Below are 24,565 nucleotides of genomic sequence, written 5' to 3'. Positions count from 1 at the left end.
AAAATTCTTCTCAAGTCCCCTCTGGTTCTTTTGCCAATGACCTTAAATCTGCATCCTCTGGTTACTCATGTATTGAAAAGATACCTTGTAGGAAAATTGTTCATTCCATCGATCTTTATGTGGAAGAGGAGTTTTGGATTTCTGCTTGTTTTTAAAATTATCAGAAACTTTTTTGTTAAAAAAACTTCTGTGTTTGGGGAAACTGAAACTTTCATCACATGTTAATTTTATCCAGTGGGGCAGATTTTTGTTTTTACCACCTGGTTGTTAAAGGAAAATTAAAATTGGGTGGAGAGTGTAGCACGTCAGTTACAGACCCCCCCCCTCCCCCCCCCCCCCCCCCCCAGATTTTCCTCCCATTAATTTAAATGGATCCGTTACCAATGTACGATGCTCATTGCCCGATTTTCCTTGCTGCACTCTGCCCAGGCAATGCTGTAAAGACAAAAATCGACTCCAATGGCTTTTTTGAAAAAAAGGCATCTCAATATTGAATGTAATTCCCAAAACACGTCTCTGTTTAGAATAGAGTACGAAGCAAAATGAAAGCTGTTTGCTTTTTTTCCTTCCGGGCATAGCGCATAAATGCTACTTCAGCGCTCGAGGAGATTAATAGACCGAGATACTAGCAATAATGAGGCCTATACGAAGTAACATAAAAGACAAGTTTTATACCCCAACAACATGTTTTTCTTTTAAGGGTGAAAATACAGTGTTACACGAACAGATTAATGCCTTAAACAAAGAGCTGGAAATTACGAAGGAAAAACTGCACACACTGGAGCAAGCCTGGGAACAAATGGATAAACTAGGCAAGTGGCATGTGATTGTGACAGACCTAAAGTATTTTAAATACTTAACTACACATCTGTTCTGTAAGTCTATTACTTGTCTCCGGTTTAATTTGATGTTTTTTGTTTAATATTTTATGTTTCTCCAAGACATTGATCCTGCTGTTGTTTTTTTAAAATTTGGTCTTGAGATGTGGACGAAGCAGGTAAGGCCACCTTTATTGCCCATCCCCAGATGCCCGAGTGGCGGGCTTTCTCCTTGAACCACTGCAGTCCTTGTGGTGATGGTGCTCCCACAATGGTGTTGTGGGGAATTTCAGGATTCTGATCCAGCGACGATGAATGAACAGTGGTGTACGTCCAAGTCAGGATGGTGTGTGACTTGGAGGTGGTGGTGTTCCCACAAGATTGCTGGTCTTGTTCTTCTTGCTGGTAGAGGACACAGGGGAGGGAGATGGTGTCTAAGTAACCTTGGTGAGTTTTTGCAATGCACCCTGTAGATTGTACATGCTGCAACCACAGTGTACTGGCGGTGAAAGGGCTAGACATTGAGTTCAGTAGCAGAGGCATGAATTAACCAAACTGATCTGTCCTGAATGGTGTTGAGCTTCTTGAGTGTTGTTGCATTGCACTCATCCAGGCTCGTGGTGAGTATTCCATCGCACTGCTGACTTGAGCCTTGTAGGCAGCGAAAAGGCTTTGAGGGGTCAGGAGCGATAGTCGTTATCTGTCAATAATGTGGCACGAATGTTACCTGCCACTTGTCAGCCCAAGTCTGGATGTTATCCAGATCCTGTTTTAGACTTTCATGGGCCGCTTCATTATCAGAGGAGCTGAACACTGTGGAATCATCAGCAAACAGCCCCACTCCTGACTTTATGATGGAGGGAAGGTCATTGATGAAGCAGCTGAAGAAGGTTGGGCCAAGGACATTTCCCTGAGGAATTTGTGCAGAGACGTCCTGAGGCTCTGATGGTAGGCCTCCAACAACCACTTTGCGTCAGCTTTGACTCTAGCCATTGGATGGTTTTCCCTTTGACTCCCATTGTTTTGCTAGGGCTCCTTGGTGCCTTATTCAGTCTTGATGCTGCCTTGATATCGAGGACAGCTATTCTCACCTCTCCTCTGGCATTCAGCTCTTACTTCCATACTTGGAATCAAGGCTGTGATGAAGTCTGGAGACCAAATGGTTCTGGTGGAAACTGAAATGAGCTTCGGTGAGCAGGTTACTGGTGAGTAGATATTGCTTGATGGCACCATTGAGGACATCTTCCATTGGAACGGCTTGGCTAGGGGAACTGAGGTGCACAGGTCTTCAGCAATACAGTTGAGATCTTGTCATCACCTATAGCCGTTATGGGTCCAATGCACTCAGCTGCTTCTTAAGATCACCTGAAGTGAACCGAATTGGCTGGACAACGGTATCTATGATGGTGGGGACCTCAGGAGGAGACTGAACTGGATCATCCACTTGGCACTTTTGGCTGAAGATGCTTGCAAACACTTGAGCCTTGTCTCTTGCACTTACGTGCTGGGCTCCACCACAGTTGAGGATGGGATGCTCATGGAGCTTCCTGTTAGTTGCCTGGTTGACCACCACCATTCTCAACTAGATGTAGTAGGGCTACAGAGCTTTGATGTGATCCATTGATTGCAATTCACTATATTGCAGGTTGGTATAATCTTGCAAGTACTCAGGATAGATAACACTTCCAAGTTTTTCTGTTCGGGGGGAATTTACAAGCCTGATACAGGCAATTAAAATTTTTACTTTTATTTTAGGAGGTCCAACTGCCTTGGATAAAGCAACAAAAGCAATTACCAACTGTGAAATTGTGTCTATCTCCAAGAAGATTACCATGCTGGAAATGAAGGAACTAAATGAACGGCAAAGAGCAGAACATGCTCAGAAAATGTACGAACATGTACGGAATACACTAAAACAAGTTGAAGAACGGAACTCTGAACTTGAAACTAAATTCTCTGAAGTACGTTGCACTTGTTTTTATATATTGTGTGTGTAAAGAATTCTAATGGGCTTGATAGCATTCTGGTTAAACATCGTAACAAGTACACAAACTACTTAATCCATTGGGTGGGAATAGATTTTTTTTTGTACCATTTCTAATGCTAGTTGATAAAACAAAAATTAAAGAGTTATGGGGTAAGGGCAAGTGAATGGGACTAAGTCGACAGCTCCTTCAGAGAGTCATGCATCACGATTAGCTGAATGGCTTTCTTCTGTGCTCTAAAATTCTATGATTCTGAGATTGCTCACAGACAATTTTTCTTTTAAACGTGCTGCTAAAAAACTACTGTTAAAATAATCTGTCGATCTGTTGTTTGGTAATTGGTGGCTGTTTCCTAACAGTTTAGTTTTAGACCTGATGATTGGCTAGTTCTGGAAGTGATACTCTGTTCATTCTGTGATTGGTGCCGTTTGCTGATTGGTAGCTTTTTGTCACCTGAATTTGTTTTTCATCAAATCCGTATGGTTCACATCACAGATTGTGATTTGTGATTGCTTGCTTCTTTATTATGATACTTGAGCTGATCACCATTTTGATCGCCCTACAGACACTTTCGAGTTGTGATGTCCTGTGGTGTGTCAGCTACTGATTTTTATAAAAATCTCCTGCCCTTCTCATTTGAATAGTCTGGTCCCCATGACATTACTCAGTTGAAAGGAATGTTTGCTTCCAACCATTGGCTTTGCTGCTCTTGAACCAAACACTAGGAGGTTGCAAAAGCAAGTCCTCTGAGTTCAACCCTTATTTTGTAGGAAAGTGTCTGGTTTCTACTTGGCATCTACTTTAATAGCAATGTCTCCCTTGGCGCAGTTGGTAGTGCTCTCGCCTCTGAGTCAGAAGGTAATGGGTTCACATCCCACTCCAGACACTTGAGCACATAATCCAGGCTGACACTTCAGTGCAGTGCTGAAGGAGTGCTGCACTGTCGGAGGTGTCGTCTTTCAGATGAGAAGTTAAACCGAGGCCCCGTCTGCCCTCTCAGGAATGTAAAAGATTCCATTGCAGTATTCGAAGAAGAGCAGGGGAGTTCTCCCAGTGTCCTGGCCAATATTTATCCCTCAACCAACAGCACTAAAACAGATTATATGGTAATGTATCTCATTGCTGTTTGTGGGACCTGGTTGTGTACAAAATGGCTGCTGTATTTCCTTACATTACAACAGTGACTACATTTCAAAAAGTACTTTATAGGCTGTAAAGCGCTTTGGGACATCCTGAGGTTGCGAAAGGCGCTATATAAATGCAAGTCCTTTCTGATAATCAGAATATGGAATTTACTCTGTGGTATTGCAGCTACATTGGGAGATTTGTGTTTCATTCCAGGTCGCATGGTTGTGAATCATTTTCAAAAAGGAGTACAAAATTTTACCTTAATCTTTCCATTTATTCAGAGTGTGGGTTATAAGCTGAATGTGTGTACTTTTATCCATGTGTCTGCATTGCAAGATTTTTATTGTTTTTATTAAATTAAACACAATTATTCTCTCCCATTCATTTCCAGGTAACCAAAATAAACCTGGAAGCCCAGAAAGTTGAACAGAGCCTAAGAGACGAGCTGGCAAGCAGTGTAAGTGAAGCAGTGAGTAACGCGGACAGGAGACGCATCACACACCTGGAGAAAAATGAATCGGAATTAAAAGTTGAGGTGTCCAAGTAAGATAATAGTGCACAGAAATTAACTTAATATTATAGCTGCAAAGGTTTTATTATTTAGTTTGTAAGAAGAGATGCTGAACTGTTTTTTGACTCATTTCCCCAAGAAGGGTTAATTCCCTAATCTGCTGCTCCATTTTGGTTTAGGAACATAGGATCAGGAGGAGGCCATTCAGCCCCTCGAGCCTGCTCCGCCATTCAGTTAGATCATGGCAGACCTGTCCCTCAGCTCCATTTACCCGCCTTTGCTCCATATCCCTTGATATCCTTACCTAACAAAAAATCTATCGGTCTCCGTCTTGAAAGCTCCAATTGTGTCCACAGCATTTTGGGGGAGAGCATTCCAAATTTCTACTGCCTTTATGTGAAAAAGTGCTTCCTGATTTCCCTCCTAAATGCCCTAGCTCTAATTTTAAGATTATGTCCCCTCTTTCTTAATCAGCAACCCCCCCACCCACCCACCAGAGGAAATAGTTTCTCTGTATCAATATTTTCTTTCTCTAATGGATCATTCTTCATGCATCTTGCTGGGATGGATCTGGGGAGACTTATGCTCTCAGAATGCCCATAAAATATTACTGTGATGTTGTAATGATACAACATCAACACTTACTCCCACGACCTTAAAAGCCCCAGAGCCAGCATTGTGCTAGTTAGTTTTTCCCTGGTCTCCTCATAGCATCTCTCACTGTTGAATTGGGACAAAACTTTCAGGTTTCTCCACAGGAATGGATTAGATTGGATCAGATTGTCATTATAGTTTTTCTTAATTTGCAATTATATTCTGTTTCCAAAACTGCCCAGTTAAAGGAACCAGAGTAGGCTAGTCACCCCCATGAGTCTGTTCCGCCATTCAGTTACATCACGGCTGATCTATATCTTAACTCCATTTACCCGCCTTGGTTCCGTAACCCTTCATACCCTTGCCTAACAAAAATCTATCAATCTCAGTTATGAAATTTTCAATTGACTCCCAGCCTCAATAGCTTTTTGGGGGAGAGAGTTCCAGATTTCCACTACCCTTTGTGAGAAGAAGTGCATCCTGACATCATCCTAGCTCTAATTTTAAGGTTATGCCCCCTTGTCTGGACTCTCCCACCGGAGGAAATAGTTTCTCTCAATTAGATCACCCCTTAATCTTCTATACTCAAGGGAATTAAAGCCTAGTCCATGTTTTCCTCTCTTTCAAGTTTTATTCCTGAAATCGAGGAATTGACATCAGTTGGAAAACTTCCAGGATAAATATCAACAAAATGGTGCCACGCTTATTAGGACACACGTGAATAAAAAGAATGAAAAATTAAATTGAATTAGCCCCTGTTAATCTATTTAAAGGCTCAGCTGCATTAATCAACCCATTGATTAGTCCCCACGCTTAACCAGGTGACCATATGGAGAGCCATAAAAGCAGGCAAACACATAAAACTGGAATTTTAACACTCATCCCATTCAGTATATCCGCCAACACTGACCCATAGAATATATTGACTGCATAAAAATTAATTAATTACTTGGGACAGAATGGCAAGACCAACTTCCAAAGACTAGGGTTGCACAGTTTACCATTATGTGCCATGGGTGCAAACTTGTTAATGAAATGGGGTCAGATACGTTAAGGACACAAGATCTAATTGCTGTACCTTTCTGGGATCGATTACAGGTTAATTGTATTGGACAGATCCTGAGGTCCATTAAAGGTCAGAAGAAAACAGTAGGAAATCACTGTCTTTTAAACAGTTTCCCAGTGCTACATTCCTCACTCCCACCAAGCTCTCCATTTCTCTGACTCTGGTCTCTTGTACATGCCCCCTCCTTTCATCCCACCATTGGCAGTCTTTAGTCGCCATGCCCCACATTCCCTGGTCTTGCCATTCAGAGTCATTAAACTGCTTTATTTTAGTCAGTGAGTGTATAGATTAACAGTTATAGCAATTTAAACATTACTTTTATTGAACAACCTGAACAACTTGCTTCACAGAGGTCTAATTTTTTTTAAATAGCCACCAATCCAAAGAAGGAGATATTAGCAGGGGCAATCAAAAGCTTGGTCAAAGAGGTAGGACTTAAGGAGGATCTTAAAAGAGGAGAGGGAGGTGAAGAGGCAGAGGGATTTGTGCAGGGAATGTGGGGCATGGCGACTGAAGACTGCCAATGGTGGGATGAAAGGAGGGGGCATGTGCAAGAGACCAGAGTCAGAGGAACGGGGAGCTCGGTGGGAGTGAGGAATGTAGCACTGGGAAACTGTTTAAAAGACAGTGATTTCCTACTGTTTTCTTCTAACCTTTAATTGACCTCAGGATCTGTCCAATACAATTAGCCTGTAATCGACCCCAGAAAGGTACAGCAATTAGACCTTGTGCCCTTAAAGAGACAAGCTAACATACCTGGCTTCACGTTATGTTATGTTATGTTCTGCCCATTCATAGTTGATGGCAGAAAATTTGGTTCATTGTGTGTTACATGTCATGAAACAGTACAGCCTCTGACTTCCTAAGAGCAATGCCATGGGAAATACATTAATATTGGTGACTCCTTTAAAATCGGATATTTAGTCCAACTTTTTAATAACAGCAAGTTGAATTCCATAAACTTTATGTATAACAAAAGCAACAAATTTAGTTGTGATACTTGTTGGATTCTCTTTGTAAACATTGAGTTGGTTGCTATTCATAGTGATATCAGTGGTGACGTGGAGGAGGAGGGTTGAGGTGAAGCAGTCACTAAAGTGGCCTGCTGTAATATTAACATCCCACTGGCATTAAGACCCGTTGTGTATTATCCCAACCTGTATTGCTTTTGTTTAATATAATTTGAAGTGCGTGTGTGTTGTGTGTGTTCACTCTGAAAGGAATTGTCTGGAGCAATCCAGGTTTGAATTGCACTAATGTATACGTATTATATAAAAAATGTTAACTGCATTCATGGACATTTTTCGTTCATCAGATTAAGAGATGTTTCGGATGTAGCGAAAATGCAGGTTACAGCCTTGGAAGCTCGCCAGCAATCTAGGGAAAAGGAGGTAGAAGCCCTCAGGAAGCAAGTGCTGGATTACCAGGTTAGGGCATAATTTGCTTTTTACATTTAAAAAAAAAGTTGTTCATTAAGAAAAACAAATTAACAAAGTTGCTTGTCAGACTAATATTTTATATGACTGCTGACAGGACTTCAAAAACAAGAGTTATTTGATTGTTCTGGTTTTTTTTAGGAAATGGAAATGTTTTTAGAAATACTGACGTATTAGTGTTAGCCTGTGTTTTCTTTTGATTGCTTATCTCGTTACTGAATATAAAATTTTAGTTAATTAGTATGCTTTGTGTGCTCTAGACACACGAGGAAAACTTTTAATTATCTCCAATAATTTAGCGTGTGATTTTTCTCATCCTAGGTCACATTTCTAGAATGTCAAGTCACAGAAGTCTGTGCTGTTAGCGTTTCTTGCTGATTGTGCACTGAGAGTTATTTAAGTTGTAGAGGTTAGAAATTGTGTAACCAATAACCATGGTTATTGCAAAAATATAAGTAAAAATCACCCATTGCAGGTTGGTACAATAATAATTTTGGACAGAAATGAAGCCATTTAATGGCTATGATCTCTTATCAGGCTGAAGGGTGTGTTATCAATGTTTTAAAATGAATGGCCTAAGTTGCTTGGTTTTGTCAAGACTCTGCAGCATACAATTTCTAATTACCAAAATGCAGAAGGTATGGAGGAACTGGGTGGTGCTAAGGGCTAGCTGCGGGTCTTTCACCTCTGAGTCTTGAGTTTGAGTCCAGCCAAGACTGATTGCATGTAAATCTCTTTTTGTGTGTTGTCTGTAAGCGTCCCGTGTGAAATGAGTCTGGGCACTCTCAATCCAATTCTTAATGGGCATGTCCACAATGTAAAACTGCCTTCTAATTTGGCACGAATCTGCAATAAATTGGCAGTCTCGTTCAGAGAGGCCATAGGATGGTTGGTGTGGGAAATGGAAAAATGCCCCACTGGTGCAAGAGGGGTGCCCCATTTTTCTATGTCTCACACCAACCATTCTGTGGTCTCTTTGAACAAGATTGCTAATTTACTGCAGATTAGTGCAAACTAGCTGAGGCACTTTGAGCCATATTATATTAGTTTAGATATGTGTAAACAAGGATGCAAAACTAGCAGACAGTGTTAACAGAGAACTTGTCCATTTGTATCACTACACTGAGTAATGCTGCCAATCAAAAGCACCTTCAGGGAAATTAGCAAAAATTTAAGAACAAGTATGATTTTTGCTTGTTAAGACCTTGTTAAAGGTGAATCAATAGCAAATTATGCAGAAGTACAAGGGAGAGACATAATCGAATAGTAAGATTAGAATTCCCGTGTCAGACCAGGCTGGGCAGACTTTGAAGTATCTTTCAAAAGGACCATAAAAGTAAAATCAACAAGGTTGTATGGCGTATCTATTTCGCAAAAACTGACACTTGTGAAAACTCAAACGCTTTCATCTGCGTTGGCCTCCTTAGACCATGGTCCATGTATGGGTTTTAGACAGCAGAAATAAACAAATTTCTCTGATTCTGGGGGGACATGTTGTTCACTGGCAGAAGTGGACTTTTTTTTTTACAGTTGGTTTATTTCAAAAAGGAAAATGCAGCAGTTTATATTGTGCACAACATTATAACTGAATAGTTCACGCAAAGAAACATACTGGAGAGCATTGTTTTTAAACTTTGCTTCAAATTCACCTAACAATGGACTGCTTGACTAGTCCGATGTTCCCCACATGTATTCAATCTCACCCAAGAATTTTAACGAGACGTATGCCTTATTATGTATCCAAATTCTTCCTATTAAAAAAAATACATTTGTTATCCATCAACAGCATTAGATTTTTGTATATTTTTTTAACTAGAAAAAAATAGAAAAACATTGTTCTATATAAAGATACATTTTCCCTTTCTTAATCTACTAAATTTAGATTTTTTTCCTTTATCCAGAATTTAGCGCAGACATCTCTGCGTTTCAACTGGAATACCAAATATACTATGGGTAATACAAGATTTGCTCAATTTCTGTCAAGTAACCGCACACAATTGCGCATTCCACAGTGATTTGGGGTTTAATTTTGTCATTTGTATACATTAAGTGGCTTGTTAGCACCTTGCAAAAGTGTTAAAGAAGCATTACTAGCAGGTGTGTTTTGATTGCCTGATTTTTTTTGGTCGGTTCAGCTATCAATATCGATGGAAGATTATCTCTGTGTGGTATAACCATGTGTACATGGCTTAGGTGTGCTTGATGCTGACATCGGGTTCCCAAAATAAAAAGTGTTGAATTCACCAGCATTAACATTCTTAAGCAAAATACTGCAGATGCTGAAATCTGAAATAAAAACAGAAAATGCTGGAAAACACTCAGCAGGTCAGGCAGCATCTATGGGGGGGGAGAGAGAGAGAGAGTTAATGCTTCAGGTCGGTGACCTGGTTCTGATGAAAGGTCACCGACCTGGTTCTGATGAAAGGTCACCAACCTGAAACGTTAACTCTGTTTCTCTCTTCACAGATGTTACCCTGACCTACTGAGTGTTTGCCAGCATTTTCTGTTTTTATTAACATTCTTAGACCTGACGAGCACCAAATCCACATAAAAAGTCATTAATAATTGCTGAAAATATCAGGTAGTTATGTCCACTGTAGCTGCACATTGTGTAAATGTCTGTCGTCATCTTCCCATTCAGGCGCAGTCTGATGAGAAAGCTCTCATTGCAACGCTGCACCAACACATTGTCGCGTTGCAGGTGAGTGAAGCCACTGCCGTTAGCAAGCTGGAGGCAGTCACGAGCAAGCTGCAGAAAATGGAGGCCTGCAACCTCCGGCTGGAGCAGAAACTGGATGAGAAGGAACAGGCCCTTTTCTACGCCCGGCTGGAAGGGAGAAACAAGGCCAAGCATCTGCGGCAAACCATCCAGTCCCTCCGCAGGCAGTTCAGTGGGGCCCTGCCTCTCTCACAGCAGGAGAAGTTCTCGAAGACCATGGTGCAGCTGCAGAACGACAAACTGAAGATCATGCAGGACGTTAAACTTGCCCAAGAGGAGAGGGGAGCGGCAGAGGACAAGGCACTGGAACTGCAACTGAAGCTGAAGGGGCTAGAGGAATTGATAGCATCGTTAAAGGATGCAAAAGGAGCACAAAAGGTTGGAAAGTTTTAAAGCCTAATGAACCGAATAACCTCGATAGAAAATTTGAGTTTTGTTTCTTGATATTTATAATGAACTAATAGATCTCCTGTGGCATGGCTTGTGGGAAGTCAGCGTATATACTGAAGTGACTGGAAGTAAATGTGACACTTGCAGAACCATGTGTAGTCTTCAGGTGAAATGGCGTTAGAGAGTAGGGGATAATTTTAAGGCCATACATTCTGTTGTTTATTTTATTCCACACACTTTAACTGGATATTATTTATAGATGGGTACAAAACTTGCAGTAATTTGGATAGCAGTGTTAGCCGTGGCTCAGTGGTAGCACTCTCTCCTCTGAGTAGAAGGTTGTAGGTTCAAGTCCCATTCCAGAGATTTGAGCACATAATCCAGGCTGATACTGCCAGTGCAGTACTGAGGGAGTGCTGCACTGTCCGAAGTGCCGTCTTTTGGATGAGATGTTAAACTGAGGCCACGTCTGCACTCTCAGGTGGACGTAAAAGATCCCATGACATTATGCAAAGAGCAGGGATGTGCTCCCCAGTGTCCTGGCCAATATTTATCCCTCAACCAACATCACTAAAAAACAGATTATTTGGACATTAATCACATTGCTGTTTGTGGGACCTTGCTGTGCACAAATTGGCTGCCGCATTTCCTACATTACAACAGTGAATACACTTCAAAGGTACTTAATTGGGACGTCCTGAGGTCGTGAAAAGCACTATATAAAAGCAAATCTTTCTCTTTCTTCCTAGCAGTGAAGCAGAATTGACTGGAACATAGAAGTTTCTCTGCAGTACAGGCTGAAGTGTTGGGATTGGTGAAACTAAGTACCCCCAGTGGTGGGAGGGTGCAATTACAGCGTGACAAATTTACATAGGAAATTTCCATTCCAAATATGGACATAGGAATTTATAATAGGAAAAGTTGACACAAAGTGTGACAAAAACCTGACAACAGGAAGCATGGTTTTGTGGACAGGAAGTTGCACAGATTGTAGATACAATGTATATCATTTAAATTCAGTCGTACTTGTTAGTATATTTAATTTATTTGGAGGTTTCCAGATTTTACAAATTGGCTGGAATTTTAGGTGATGGCATTTTCAAATTGTTGGTTTCATTTTTGTTTTTCAAATTTTAGTTATTGTCATTTTCCTGTGCTATTGCATTCGCTTTCTTTTCAATAGGTAACCGAATGGCACAAGAAAATGGAAGAACTCCGTCTCCAAGATCTCAAAATGAATCGATGTATAAACAAGCAAAAGGAAGAAATAAAATACTTAAATAATATAATAACTGAACAGGAACGCACCATCAACAACCTGGAGGAAGAGACAGTTCAACAAAACAAGGTGAATATCGTCAGCCTGTGACAAACATAGGAATGGCTAGATGTTAAAAAGTCCAAGGTCCATCTAGTTCGCCTTCTACCATCCTGGTCGTCGCATGATAAAACGATAATGGAGCTGTATCAATCAGTCTACAACAGACCCAGACATGAGGCGAGGAAAACCCCTAGTGGTGGAGAGCTTTGGGAACCATAGGTCCAAAGTCACCTGTTCTTCCAAGCATGCTACACTTAAAATATGTCGTGTCTCAAATTACTCATACACTGTATCCCAAAATGTTATTTTCTGAAAGAAATCGATCTAATTTGCATTTGAATGAATCAATACTAACTGCTTCCACAGTCTCCCCAGGGAGTCTGTTCCACTTGCTTTCTTTACCCAATTCCACATTTATCCAACAGTTCCATGAAGAGCGGCAGATGACCTGGGATCACAGAGAGTTAGAGCTGCAACGTCAGTTGGATATGTACGAGCATCAACAGAATGAAGTACTGAGTGCAGCTCGAAAGGTAGACATGCTCTTTATCTGATAGTTAATGCATGTAAAACATAAAATGTGTTACAAATTACAAAGACATTTTCAACTAATCACATCAACTTGTTCTGTAAGTGCGGGGATAATGTCTTTACACAACTTCTAGTCACATCACCCAGGACGAGTCATAGCATCATAGAGCACAGAAGGAGGCCATTCGGCCCATCATGCCTGTGCCAGCTCTTTGAAAAAGCTAACGAATTAGTCCCATAGCCCTGCAAATTTTTCCTTTTCAAGTATATATCCAATTCCCTTTTGAAAGTTACTATTGAATCTGCTTCCACCACCCTTTCAGGCAGTGCATTCCAGATCATAAAAACTCACTGCATAAAAAAAATTCTCCTCATCTCCCCCTCTGGTTCTTTTGCCAATTATTTTAAATCTGTGCCCTCGGATTACCGACCCTCCTGCCACTGGAAACAGTTTCTCCTTATTTACTCTATCAAAACCCTTCATAATTTTGAACACAAAGGGCAGTGTCAAACCTACTGTGGCATCTAGCTCCCCGTGAAGTTAGCATGCCAAAGTATTTTCTTTCTTTTCTAAAAATCTCAATAGTTTTTACTTAACGGACACTTGTGTTTCTTTCTAATGTGAAAGCAGCATCTGAGAATGATCCTTTTCGTGACTGCTTCTAATATGGTGAAATGTGTCTGTAACACTTACAGACTTGTGGAGTTTGCTGTACTCATCCATATACCATTCCCTACAGTTTGAGGAAGCCACTGGCTCCATCCCGGATACCAACATGCCACTTCCGAAGCAGCTGAATGTGGCTTTGCAAAAGATCAGGGAGCACGTCCACACTATTCTAGAAACCCAAACAGCCTGCAGGACTCTAGAAGAGGTAAAGGAAAAGCTTTGTCATTTAAAAAATGTCAATAAAGCCTGCAACAAATTATTGCTGAATTCACTGCCATTTTATAAAAAAGTAGTGAGTTGCAGCCTCGGCGTGCAGCGGTTTGGAACACTAAGGTGGTGTGGAGTGGTAAGATGTGGGTTTGTGCTTGTGGCTCAACCCATGGTTGTATGGGAATCATGAGTGTGGGGCAGGCTTGATGCTGCCCGTCATTTTCGTATGTTTGTATGGTTCTTGAGTTCTTGATTGCTGTCTTGGAGAGACAGGGAAAGTAGACTCGAAAGATGCAAGGTAAATCAAAAGGCAAGACAGTCCATGGCACTCTTCCACACCTTCTACTGGTCAGTTGCAACAAGTTGCAATTGTTTAGTGTCTTTAAGGCAATAAACTCCCAAGACATAAAATTTCACAAAAAGGTCAGATATGAGAGAAGGTGTTTAGTAACGGGAGAGTTGACCGAAAACGTGATTGAAAAGGTAAGCGTTGAGAAGGCGTTTAAAGTTGGGGAGGCAGGGAGCAAGGCAAAGGAGTTTAGAGAGGGAGTCCCAGAGGGTTGGACCTACACAGTGAAAACTATATCACTAAGGGAGAAATACTGGGTGGGAGATGCATAGTAAGCTAGAGTGAGAGGACAGTAAAGTATGGGCTAGGACTTGGGGTTGGAGAAGATTAGAGGTCGGGTAGAGCAAGGTCATGAAGGCATTTATAGACAAAGACAATGATTTTGAATTTCATGTGTTGTGAGATGGAATCATTGGAGGTCAGTGAGGTTAAGGGTGATGGGTGAGTGGCATTTAACGTGGGACAGGATGCAAGTGTTAAAGTTTTGCACAATTTGGAGTTTGTGTAAGGTGGAACCCAGGAGGCTGATGAGGAAGGAATTTGAAAGGTCAAGTCTTGATATAATGAAAGCATAAATAAAGGATTTGACAATGGTGACGTTGAGGTAGGAGTAGAGGTGGTCATTGTTTCAGAATTAGAAATATGTGGTGCTAGTGATGGTTAGCATGTGGGATTTGAACTCGGGGCTGCAAAGTGGTATTGGGAGTGGTCTGCCTATCTGTCTGCCCATTCAGCTGGTTATAGTACGTAGGATGGTGAGATCTAGAAGAAAAATACAAAGTAATGGTGTAGTAATGCACACTGAAAGAAGGAACTATGACCCCTAATAAGTCCAGCATTGGAAAATCTCAGCATGCAACCAATGGGATCTGATAATTTTTAAAATAATATATAGTCATGCAAACTTCCAAACTGAAGAAATGTATTAGAGTTTGGAATCGATTCTGTTAGGATCCATTTCTGGAACATTTCCTTGTACTTCGTGTATCAAATCTTAAATTGTATTATATTGAATGGATTTTGAAATTACAAGCACAACATTTCTCTTCACAGAAACTTAAAGAGAAGGAAGCATCTTTGTGGAAGGCTGAACAGAATGTGCTGTCTCGAGACCGAGTTATAAATGAGCTGAGACTCCGACTACCTGCTACAGCTGAGCGAGAAAAGCTGATAGCGGACCTCAGTACTAAGACGGAGAATGATGGGGAAAGCAGGAAGGCCCTGAAAGTAGCCCATCAGACTATCGCTAACCTGCAGGCTAGGCTAAATCAGAAGGAGGAAGTCCTACAAAAGTACCAACAGTTGCTGACGAGAGCTCGCCAGGTGACTGAAAATTACGTTGTTGTAAGAAAGAACAAACTAACTTGCATTTATATAGCGCCTTTCATGACCTCAGGACGTCCCAAAGCGCTTTACAGCCAATGACGTACTTTTTGAAGTGTAGCCACTGTCGTGATGTAGAAAACGCGGCAGCCGATTTGTACACAGCATGGTCCCACAAACAGCAATATGATAACGACCAGATAATCTGTTTTACTGATGTTGGTTGAGGGATAAATATTGGCCGGGACAACTAGGAGAACTCCCCTGCTCTTTAGAAAGACCTCTGGGTCTATAGTTACGAGGAGAGAGATGAGATACTGGGACTATTTCCACTGGCGTAGAGAGATTTTTAAAATTATGAATGATTTTGATAGAATGAACAGGAAAAGACAATTTCCTCTGGTTGGGGAGTCAGTGAGGAAGGATCCTTAATTTAAAATTGTCACTGAAAGGGAGTAAAGATGTTAGGAAACATTTCTTTACACAGTGCGTGGGAAGTGTTGCCACAGGGAGTATTTGAGGCAGTGATCATTGCACCTTTTTAAAGGACAAAGTGGATAAACATTTGAAACAGAGGACGATACAGGGCTGTGGGGAGAGAACGGGGCAGTGGGGTTAGCTTTGGATTGCTCCAGCAAAAAGAATCAGCGGGCTGAATAATGTCCTTCTGTGTTCTAAATTTCTCTGGTTCTTTGGATAAGCAGGAAAGAAGAGGCAGACACAAGTTGGAAAAATCCAGAAGTTCTGCGTTAATTTGTCAAGCCCCCAATTATCTGAACCAAATGCCAGTACACATACATAATCAAGACATATAGGTTACTTAACTTGTTTTTTTTCCACATTTAACAGGACCAAGAAGAAATTGCAAAGAAACATGAGGAGGATCTTAAAGTTTTGCACCTGAAATTGGATTCATATGCAGATGCATCATTGAGTAAATTTAAACAAGCTGCAGTGGTTAGTTTAACTGAAACTCTTTCGGTCATTTTATCAGTAAAGATAATGATTAGATTTTTGTGTAGTTCTTTAACTTCAATAGATACAGTTCCCGAACGAGAGTTTTCCATTTGAAGTACCTTAATTATTAGTCCAATTTAATATTAAGGTTGTGCTGCGTAAAGAGTTGTATGACAGATTTTTTTTAAATATACTCACTATTCAGTTATTTGATGTTAAACCCCATGCATCATTTTGCTGATTATTTTTGTCATGTGTTAATGTTTAAGCAAAAGCCAAAATTACAATTTTTTCCAAAAATTAAACCTAAAATTAGAGGCTGTAGAGAGAATATTTGAACTAAAAAAAATGGTTACGACAGCATTGCAGGGTCTTCTGATCCATTGCCTCACAGTCTTCCATCTATGGAACATCTGATCTGGGGGAAACCTCACCGCATCCTTGACCATAAGGATAATCTTCACTTTTCAGAACTTGGCTCTGTAGGGGGGATTCCAAGAGGCCCTCTTCCAGCGGGAAAGCCAAGCGTGCAGGGAGCGCAGATCAGACACAGGGCTTCGACACTGTAGCCTGGATTTTTTTGACCCAGTCCCAAGACCGTAGCTCGTCACTGGAAGCACAGGCTCGTGGAATCACCTTGCCTTCACTGACTGCCATCTTGCATTCTATCAGTTTGCTGCATTCTCCTCCCACTATCACAATCGTGCACTGTTGCAATTTAATGGCAATTGGAGAATTATACAGCACAGAAGGAAGCCATTTGGCCCTTCATGACTGTGCCGGATCTTTGAAAGAGCTAGCCAATTAGTCCCACATCCACATCCCCCCCCCCCCCCACAAATCCCTGTCTATCCCCATAGCCCTGCAAATTTTTCCCCTTCAAGTATTGATCCAATCCCCTTTTGAAAGTTACTATTGAATCTACTTCCACCGCCCTTTCAGGCAGCGCATTCCAGATGTAAATCTCACGCTCCATGCCACAACTGCCAGTCACCCCACCTTCCTCTCCCCTCCAGCAAAAATTTTGACAGTATTCACGGCCAGCTTATTGGCTTTTTACACTAGAAATTTTTAAGTTGTGCTATGGATGGAGATTAATGATTATAGTGGTTGACATGAGCAAAAGCTGTGGTAGCAGCCACAACATGGAGATAGTGAAATTCTTTCTCAGACAATTATTATTTACGCCAACATTTCTCTGAAATATCATCGTTCCACTTCCTGCTAAAGAAAATTCACGCTCACCAGCATCTTTCAACCCACTAAATTCTGAAGGTTGATGTTGGAAGAACTTTAACAAACAGTACAAAGGCCATCTGACCATACACTGATTGTGAATCTAATTGTAGAATAAAACAATGAGTAAATTAAACTGCAGATGCTGCAAATCTGAAACAAAAATAGAAAATGCTGGAAAGACTGAGAAGGCCGGGCAGCATCTGTGGGGAGAACGGAGGAATCAACATTTTGGGTGTGCGCCCCTTGTTAGAAAGATGAGCACGGAAGGAAACTTAGATGAACAGGTGACAGAACAATAATGTTTTTTGTGTTTTGGCAATAGGAGCTGATGAAAAAACCGTCCCTTGCTGTTCCAACATCCAAACACCTGGCACGCCTGGCGGAGCTAGAGCAGACGGTGGCAGAGCAGGATAACTCACTCTCAGCGCTCGTGGACAAATTGAAGAGAGCAACCGTGGAACTGGAGAAACAGAAAGCTACTACTCAGCTTCAAATGAAAGAACACGCGACTGAGAAAGCAAAGTAAGCTCTTAGCGCGTACTAGAAGTTGCTCATTTCTGGCATTGTGTAATTTGCAGATACGTTTAACCCAGTTTACATTGCTTTAAAAATAATTTTAAATGTATATATCAATTTCAGACACATTAAAACTCGGTTCTTTACTCTGCATCCTTCACAGACTGTGGGAGTAGAGCTTAGGATGGTAGATTATGGGGAACCTAAGCACCAAGCATAGGAACAGGAGTAGGCCATTCAGCCCCTCGAGCCCATTCCGCCATACAGTCAGATCATGGCTGATGTGTACCTCAACTCCATCTACCCGCCTTTGTTCCGTATCCCTTAATACCCTTATCTAACAATCTCAGTTTTGAAATTTTCAGTTGACCCCCCAGCCTCAACAGCTTTTTGGGGGAAGAGAGTTCCAGATTTCCACTACCCTTTGTGTGAAGAAGTGCTTCCTGACATCACTCTTGAACAGATTAGCTCTAATTTTAAGGTTATGCCCCCTTGTGAAAGCACACACACACAAAAACCGCACCATGACGTTGCAGATTGAGCTGTGTGTGGTGCCTTGCTGCTGTGTCCTATAAAGTTTCAGGACCTGTGCCATTGTCAGTTTTTTTTTCTCTCCAGCTATAAAGAACAGATTAGCCAGTCACTCATCTCGCTTGTTGTTTCTTACACATAATTGTTCTGTCGCCCACAGCACTTCAAAAGTAGCACATTGGTTGTGAATCACTGTGCAATCCTGGGCATATGATAAGAGTGTTACTTTCTTGCTTTCTTTCCATTTTTTGCTTTTGCTGCAGACCTCACATTGTAAAAGATTTGGCACAAACTCTCCCGCCTCTCCACAGGAGTAAGTTTAATTAGTCAGACAATGGAGCATTTATATAGCACCTTTAACCTAGTAAAAAGTCCCAAGCTGCTTCACAGGAGCGATTATCAAACATAATTTGACACTGAGCCACATAAGGAGATATTAGGACAGGTGACCAAAAGTTTGGTCAAAGAGGTAGGTTTTAAGGAGCGTCTTAAAGGAGTAGAGAGGGGTAGAGAGGCGGTGAGGTTCATGGAGGGAATTCCAGAGCTTAGGGCCTGGGCAGCTGAAGGCACGGCCGCCAATGGTGAAGCGAAGAAAATCGGAGATGTGTAAGGGACAAGAATTTAGAGGAGCGCAGAGATCTCTGAGGGTTTTAGGGCTGCAGGAGTTTACATAGCTAGGGAGGGGCGAGACCATGGAGGGATTTGAAAACAAGGATGTAAATTTTAAAATCAAGGCGTTGCCGGCCGAGAGCCAATGTAGGTCAGTGAGCACAGGAGTGATGGGTGAACGGGACTTGGTGTGAGTCAGGACACGGGCAGCAGAGTTTTAGATGAGCTCAAGTTTATGCCGGGTGGAAGGTGGGAGGCCGGCCAGGAGAGCATTGGACTAGTCGAGTCTAGATGTAACAAAGGCATTGTATTAAACATTTATTTTAAGGCTCGGAGAGAAGCACGTCACTGAGATAAAGAAGCTCCACGATGAAGCAGGTGAGCTGAGGTGCATCCAGCTGCAGATGGAGAAAGAGGTGCAGTACTTGCAAACTGAGCTGGAGGCCCAGAAACAAGCTAATACAAGAGCACCCACCACCACCATGAAGAACTTAGTGGACAGGTTAAAAGGTCAACTGGCCTTGAAAGAGAAACAGCAAAAGGTAGGTGTTATAAAATGTGGATGAGCAAAGGGTTATCTTGGATATTGAATGTCCACTGCCTGTTGTTGTGTTGTGTTGCACTGCATTGCTTAGCAGCTTCCACATGCTTGGAAGTAGCTGTTTAATATAAACTGCTTTGTTTTGGGCTGCACTTTCTATTTTTATCTTCTAAAATTAGCCTACCTCACTAAGAAACTGGTTAAAATTTACATTAAGAACATGTTGGGGTTTGTTACCTCTGTTTGCTAATACAGTCCCCACCACTTACACTGTCCGAGCTTATCACGGGCAGCCACCTATATCGGGCAAATGGCGCTGACCATTTGCCATTACCGTAGGAGTTAATTACAAAGGCGCCACTTAAACTGTATTAAGCGCGCTGGCGATTTCGTGTGGTTCAATACTTACCGATTTAAAACTCGGCTGATTTCAGGCAAACTCAGATTCAATCGTCTGTTCAGACTGTTAACAATTACACAAATTATTTCATTGCTACAGCCTATTACAGTTTGACTATCCACCGCGTATAGCGGGCAGATTGCATTAGCACGAATGCGCCCGCTATAAATGATGGGGATTGTATTAAGGAATTTAGGATTTGAAGGTCGTTTCACAGTAAAACATTTTTGAGACTACTCAAAATTCTAATGCTCTTAATAGAAAACGGAAATTCTTTCTTTGAAGTTCTGATTCCTGTTCTATTCCTTGTAGGCTCTGAGTAAAGCACTGCTAGACCTTCGATCTGAGATGACTTCCCATGCAGAACAGCAAATTATATACCAGGCCGCACAAAAGGAGGGACACCTCAATGTTCAACAAATTGTTGATAGGCAAACTAAAGAACTGAGGGTAAGCCTTTAAAAAATAAAGTCCAAGATTATCATTCATCCTGTTAAACTGTATTGCCAATCACTTTTGGGATGTTTTTCATACTGCAGCAATTGAGCCATGTTTTAACACAAGATAGTTTTTTGTATATTATATGCTTATTGTGGAACATATGTACGTTTGTTTATTTTGAATGGAACTTTTCCAGCATAGATAGCCAGTGGATAGGCCGGTCTCAAAAGTTTCTGATGCATAGAGGTTGCTTTTTTTGGGATTTACTAAAGATCTGGGCAAGTACTGACGGCCTGTTCAGTTCTTCCCATGATTGGATATCCCCAATCCAGCCAACAGGGGGGTGGAAAAAGAGAGAGCGGGGGGGGAGAGGAGGGATAGGCTGGTGCTTAGGGTGGGAACTCTGCATCGGAACGGCTTGCTTGACAGCACACTTGGTGTAGACCTGCTTTTCTTGTCTTCCAGGTTTCTGGACCATTGAGGCCTGTTTTTTCTGTTTCCATTTCTACCTGCCTTACCCCCTCCCCCCACACTGCCTCATGTTCTTTGTGTCTCAAAAGCGTCTTCAATTTCCCTCATCGTGCCTACTTATTGGCGCATATTAATAGCACTTCAGCCATTTCACCAGCTCCTGTTTTCCTCTTAAGTTCTTTACAGGTCATTCCACTTCCTCTCACCCACATGTGAGTGTTTTTCCTCCCTCTTCCCTTTATTCTGTTCCTTTTTAAATGCTGTTCACCTGTAAGACCTTCCGATGAAGGGTCCACACCTGAAACATTAACTCGTCTGTTCTCTCAGCAGATACTGGCTGACCCGCTGGCCGTTTCCATCATTTTTCTGTTCTTGTCCCGGCAGATCTTCAGATGGGCAGTGGCGTGATCAGTACTCACATTTGTAACTACGCACCAGCTTGGCTGCTCCCAAACTGGCTTTCTCTCAGTTTAATGTTGCTCGCTTGTGCTTTATGCTATTCTTAGGCACGTGTAGAAGAGCTGACTGACCAACTTGCAGCAACTAAGGAGAGCGTGAAAGCATGCAAGAGCAAGGAAGCGACCACAACAGCTGAACTGGAGAACTTAAATGGAGAACTTCAGAAAAAGCAGCGAGTTCTGAACAAACTGCAAACAGAAAAAGATGAGTTGGAGAAAGAGAACGAAGAACTAAAGAAAAAAAATAAAAGGCTGTGCAGCAGCATGCAGGTCCAAATTTTAATCCGTCTCTTACATTCTGTGTGATTAGAAAGTAATCCCATCTTCCATTTCAATCCTTAGGATTTTTAGCATTTCTGAATAATTTACAGCTCCACTTAGGTCTGTTTTGTTTTTGCTAAAGACCATAAAATCATGCTGTTGGAAAAATACATGTTACAATTGGTTTCAAGAGAAGGCCATTCAGCCCCTCGAGCCTGTTCCACCATTCAGTGAGATCATGGCTGATCTGTATCCTGACTCCATCCACTCCCCTTGGCTCCATATCCCTTAATACCCTTATCGATCTCAGATTTAAAATGATTAATTGAGCTAGCATCTACTGCTTTTTGTAGAACAGATTTTCACACTTCTACCACCCTTTGCTTGAAAAAGTGTTTCTTTACTTCTCTCCTGAACGGCCTGGCTCTGATTTTGAGGTTATGTCCCCTTGTCCTAGACTCCCCCACCAGCGGAAAAAGTTTCTCTCCGTCTACCCTATCAATTCTTTTCAAAATCCTAAAAACCTCAAATCAAATCATCACTTAACCTTCTGTATTCCAGTGAATACAAGCCTCGTTTATGTAATCTCGCCTCATAATTTAACCCTTGGAGCCCTGGTAACATTCTGGTGAATCTACGCTGCACTCCTTCCAAGGCCAATATATCCTTCCTAAGTTGTGGTGCCCAGAACTGTGCACAGTACTCCAGATGTGGTCTAACCAGGGCTTTGTATAGCTATAGCAAATCTTCCTCCCCTTTATATTTTAGCCCTCTACATATAAAAGCTAACATTCCATTAGCCTTTTTAAGAACATAAGAAATAGGAGCAGGAGAAGGCCATACCGCCCCTCGAGCCTGCTCGGCCATTCAATAAGATCATGGCTGATCTTCGCCCTCAATTCCACTTTCCTGCCTGATCCCCATATCCCTTGATTTCCCTAGAGTCCAAAAATCTATCTATCTCAGCCTTGAATATACTCAACAATTCAGCATCCACAGCCTCTGGGGTAGAGGATTCCAAAGATTCACCACTCTCTGAGTGAAGAAATTCCTCCTCATCTCAGTCTTAAATGGCCGACCTCTTATCCTGCGACTGTGCCCTCTAGTTCTGGACTCTCCAGCCAACCTCTCAGCATCTACCCTATCAAGCCCCCTCAAAATCCTATACGTTTCAATGAGATCACCTCTCATTCTTCTAAACTCCAGAGAGTATAAGCCCATTCAACTCGAACTCTCCTCATAGGACAACCCTCTCATCCCAGGAATTAATCTAGTGAACTTTCATTGCACCGCCTCTAAGGCAAGTATATCCTTCCTTAGATAAGGAAAACTATACGCAGTACTCCAGGTGAGATCTCACCAAAGCCCTGTACAATTGTAGTAAGACGTCCTTACTCTTGTACTCCAATTCCTTTGCAATAAAGACCAACATGCCATTTGCGTTCCTAATTGCTTGCTGTACCTGCATGCTAACTTTTTGTGTTTTTTGTACCAGGACACCCAAGTCTCTCTGGACACCAACATTTAATAGTTTCTCACCATTTAAAAAATATTCTGTTTTTCTATTCTTCCTACCAAAGTGAATGGCCTCACATTTCCCCACATTATACTCCATCTGCCACCTACTTGCCCACTCACTTAACTTGTCTGTATCCCTTTGCAGTCTTTTTGTATCCTCCTTTTTAAATTATTTTTTGTACCTGACCACTACATTTTAATGATCTGTGTGCATGGACCCCTAAATTTCTTTGGACCCCCACTGTTTCTAGATTTTCACCATTTAAAAAGTACACGGAACTATCTTTTCTTTTTGTCCAAAATGGATAACCTCACATTTACCTGCATTGAAATCCATCTGCCACAGTTTTGCTCACTCAATTAATCTATCAATGTATCTTTGTAATGTTATGCTCCCGTCTGCACTACTCACTATGCCACCAATCTTTGTGACATCGGCAAACTTGGATATATGGCTCTCAATTGTCAGATCCATTTAAATATTTCAAGCAAAAAAATGCAAAATGTTTTGGCATATCAATTTAGAACAAGAAATGTTCACAAAAGCATGACCCAGAACTGTGACAACAGGAAATAAGGTTTGTTGTATGGTCGTGGGTCTCAGCTTGTTAGTCCTGACAAGTTGTCCAAAAAATGTCTTTGTTAGCAACTGTGGAGATGGCTAAGGCAGGGACAGTCTTTAGAATGAAGATGACAAACATGTGATGAAATGAAGAAAATATTAAATTAGTATATGAATTGCAAGGGTCTTTTTCCACACTTCTGTTAATACCCAAGTCTTCATGTAGAAAGATTGCTGGAGTATTAATGTTTATTATGTCGGTAAGTCTATTTTAAAATTTCAAACCACCTTGTCGTATTTCAGACTAAGATGGACACTGACAATAAACAGAACTTAACAGATGAACTACAGCGGAAGGTTAAAAGATTGGAGTGCGAGTTAGACAAGAAGGTGGCCTCTGAGCAAATTGAGAGAAAAGTTTTGAAGGAAGACAAGGTAAGTTTCCACAGCCTGAGATTGATGTGACTGCTTATCATTTAACAACACAAAACGCCAGATGTTAAATTGCAAAATAAATTAATAACTTCTTTTAAGATCCGAATACTCTCGACTGGATTTAAGAACAATAACTGTAATTTTATAGAACTTTTAGCCTGAGCAATTTGCTTTGAGATAAATTAAACCCACACATACTCCTTAATAATGATTTGCTAATATTGCAATCTTCCAAGCATAAAAAATGAAAGGATGGCCTGATTTTGTCCATTATTACTGAATCACAGAATAAAATGTAAAGAAAGTGGCAGAGAGTAGTTTCCAAGTATCCCATCAGATAATTGAGTTTCCACTTCATCAAAGAAATTAGCATACTTTTTCACATCTGGTGATCAAAAATAAAAATCCAAACACTTTTGCGTAAGTTTGATCATGCATTTAACATAGCATGAGCAAACTTAGTTTGACTAAACACACTCGGTAACTAAAGAAATTCTTCAGGACATAAATTAAGGATAAAGTTGAGGCCTCTCTGTAGCAACATCTTTTTAAAAAATTTATTTCCACTGAAAGCT

General features: G+C 41.3%; 1 protein-coding gene across 3 annotated transcripts in view; it reads left to right on the top strand.

The window, feature by feature from the left end:
• The window catches only part of cep290 (centrosomal protein 290), a 99,632-nt gene that overhangs the window by 43,166 nt on the left and 31,901 nt on the right, over positions 1–24,565 (top strand). For all 3 annotated transcript variants that reach the window (XM_067999308.1, XM_067999307.1, XM_067999309.1), the window contains exons 27-41: positions 701–812; positions 2,574–2,779; positions 4,323–4,474; positions 7,418–7,529; positions 10,180–10,635; positions 11,831–11,995; positions 12,394–12,501; positions 13,240–13,374; positions 14,782–15,051; positions 15,901–16,008; positions 17,570–17,769; positions 19,232–19,445; positions 20,157–20,294; positions 21,263–21,484; positions 23,859–23,990. In XM_067999308.1, the coding sequence (XP_067855409.1) occupies positions 701–812; positions 2,574–2,779; positions 4,323–4,474; positions 7,418–7,529; positions 10,180–10,635; positions 11,831–11,995; positions 12,394–12,501; positions 13,240–13,374; positions 14,782–15,051; positions 15,901–16,008; positions 17,570–17,769; positions 19,232–19,445; positions 20,157–20,294; positions 21,263–21,484; positions 23,859–23,990 (2,730 nt within the window). The remainder of the gene's footprint in view (positions 1–700; positions 813–2,573; positions 2,780–4,322; positions 4,475–7,417; positions 7,530–10,179; positions 10,636–11,830; positions 11,996–12,393; positions 12,502–13,239; positions 13,375–14,781; positions 15,052–15,900; positions 16,009–17,569; positions 17,770–19,231; positions 19,446–20,156; positions 20,295–21,262; positions 21,485–23,858; positions 23,991–24,565) is intronic.

This window comes from Heptranchias perlo, chromosome 18 (assembly GCF_035084215.1).
Source record: "Heptranchias perlo isolate sHepPer1 chromosome 18, sHepPer1.hap1, whole genome shotgun sequence".
Taxonomy (NCBI): Eukaryota; Metazoa; Chordata; class Chondrichthyes; order Hexanchiformes; family Hexanchidae; genus Heptranchias; species Heptranchias perlo.
Note: the sequence above shows the minus strand (reverse complement) of the source record. Positions and strands in the feature narration are given on the sequence as shown.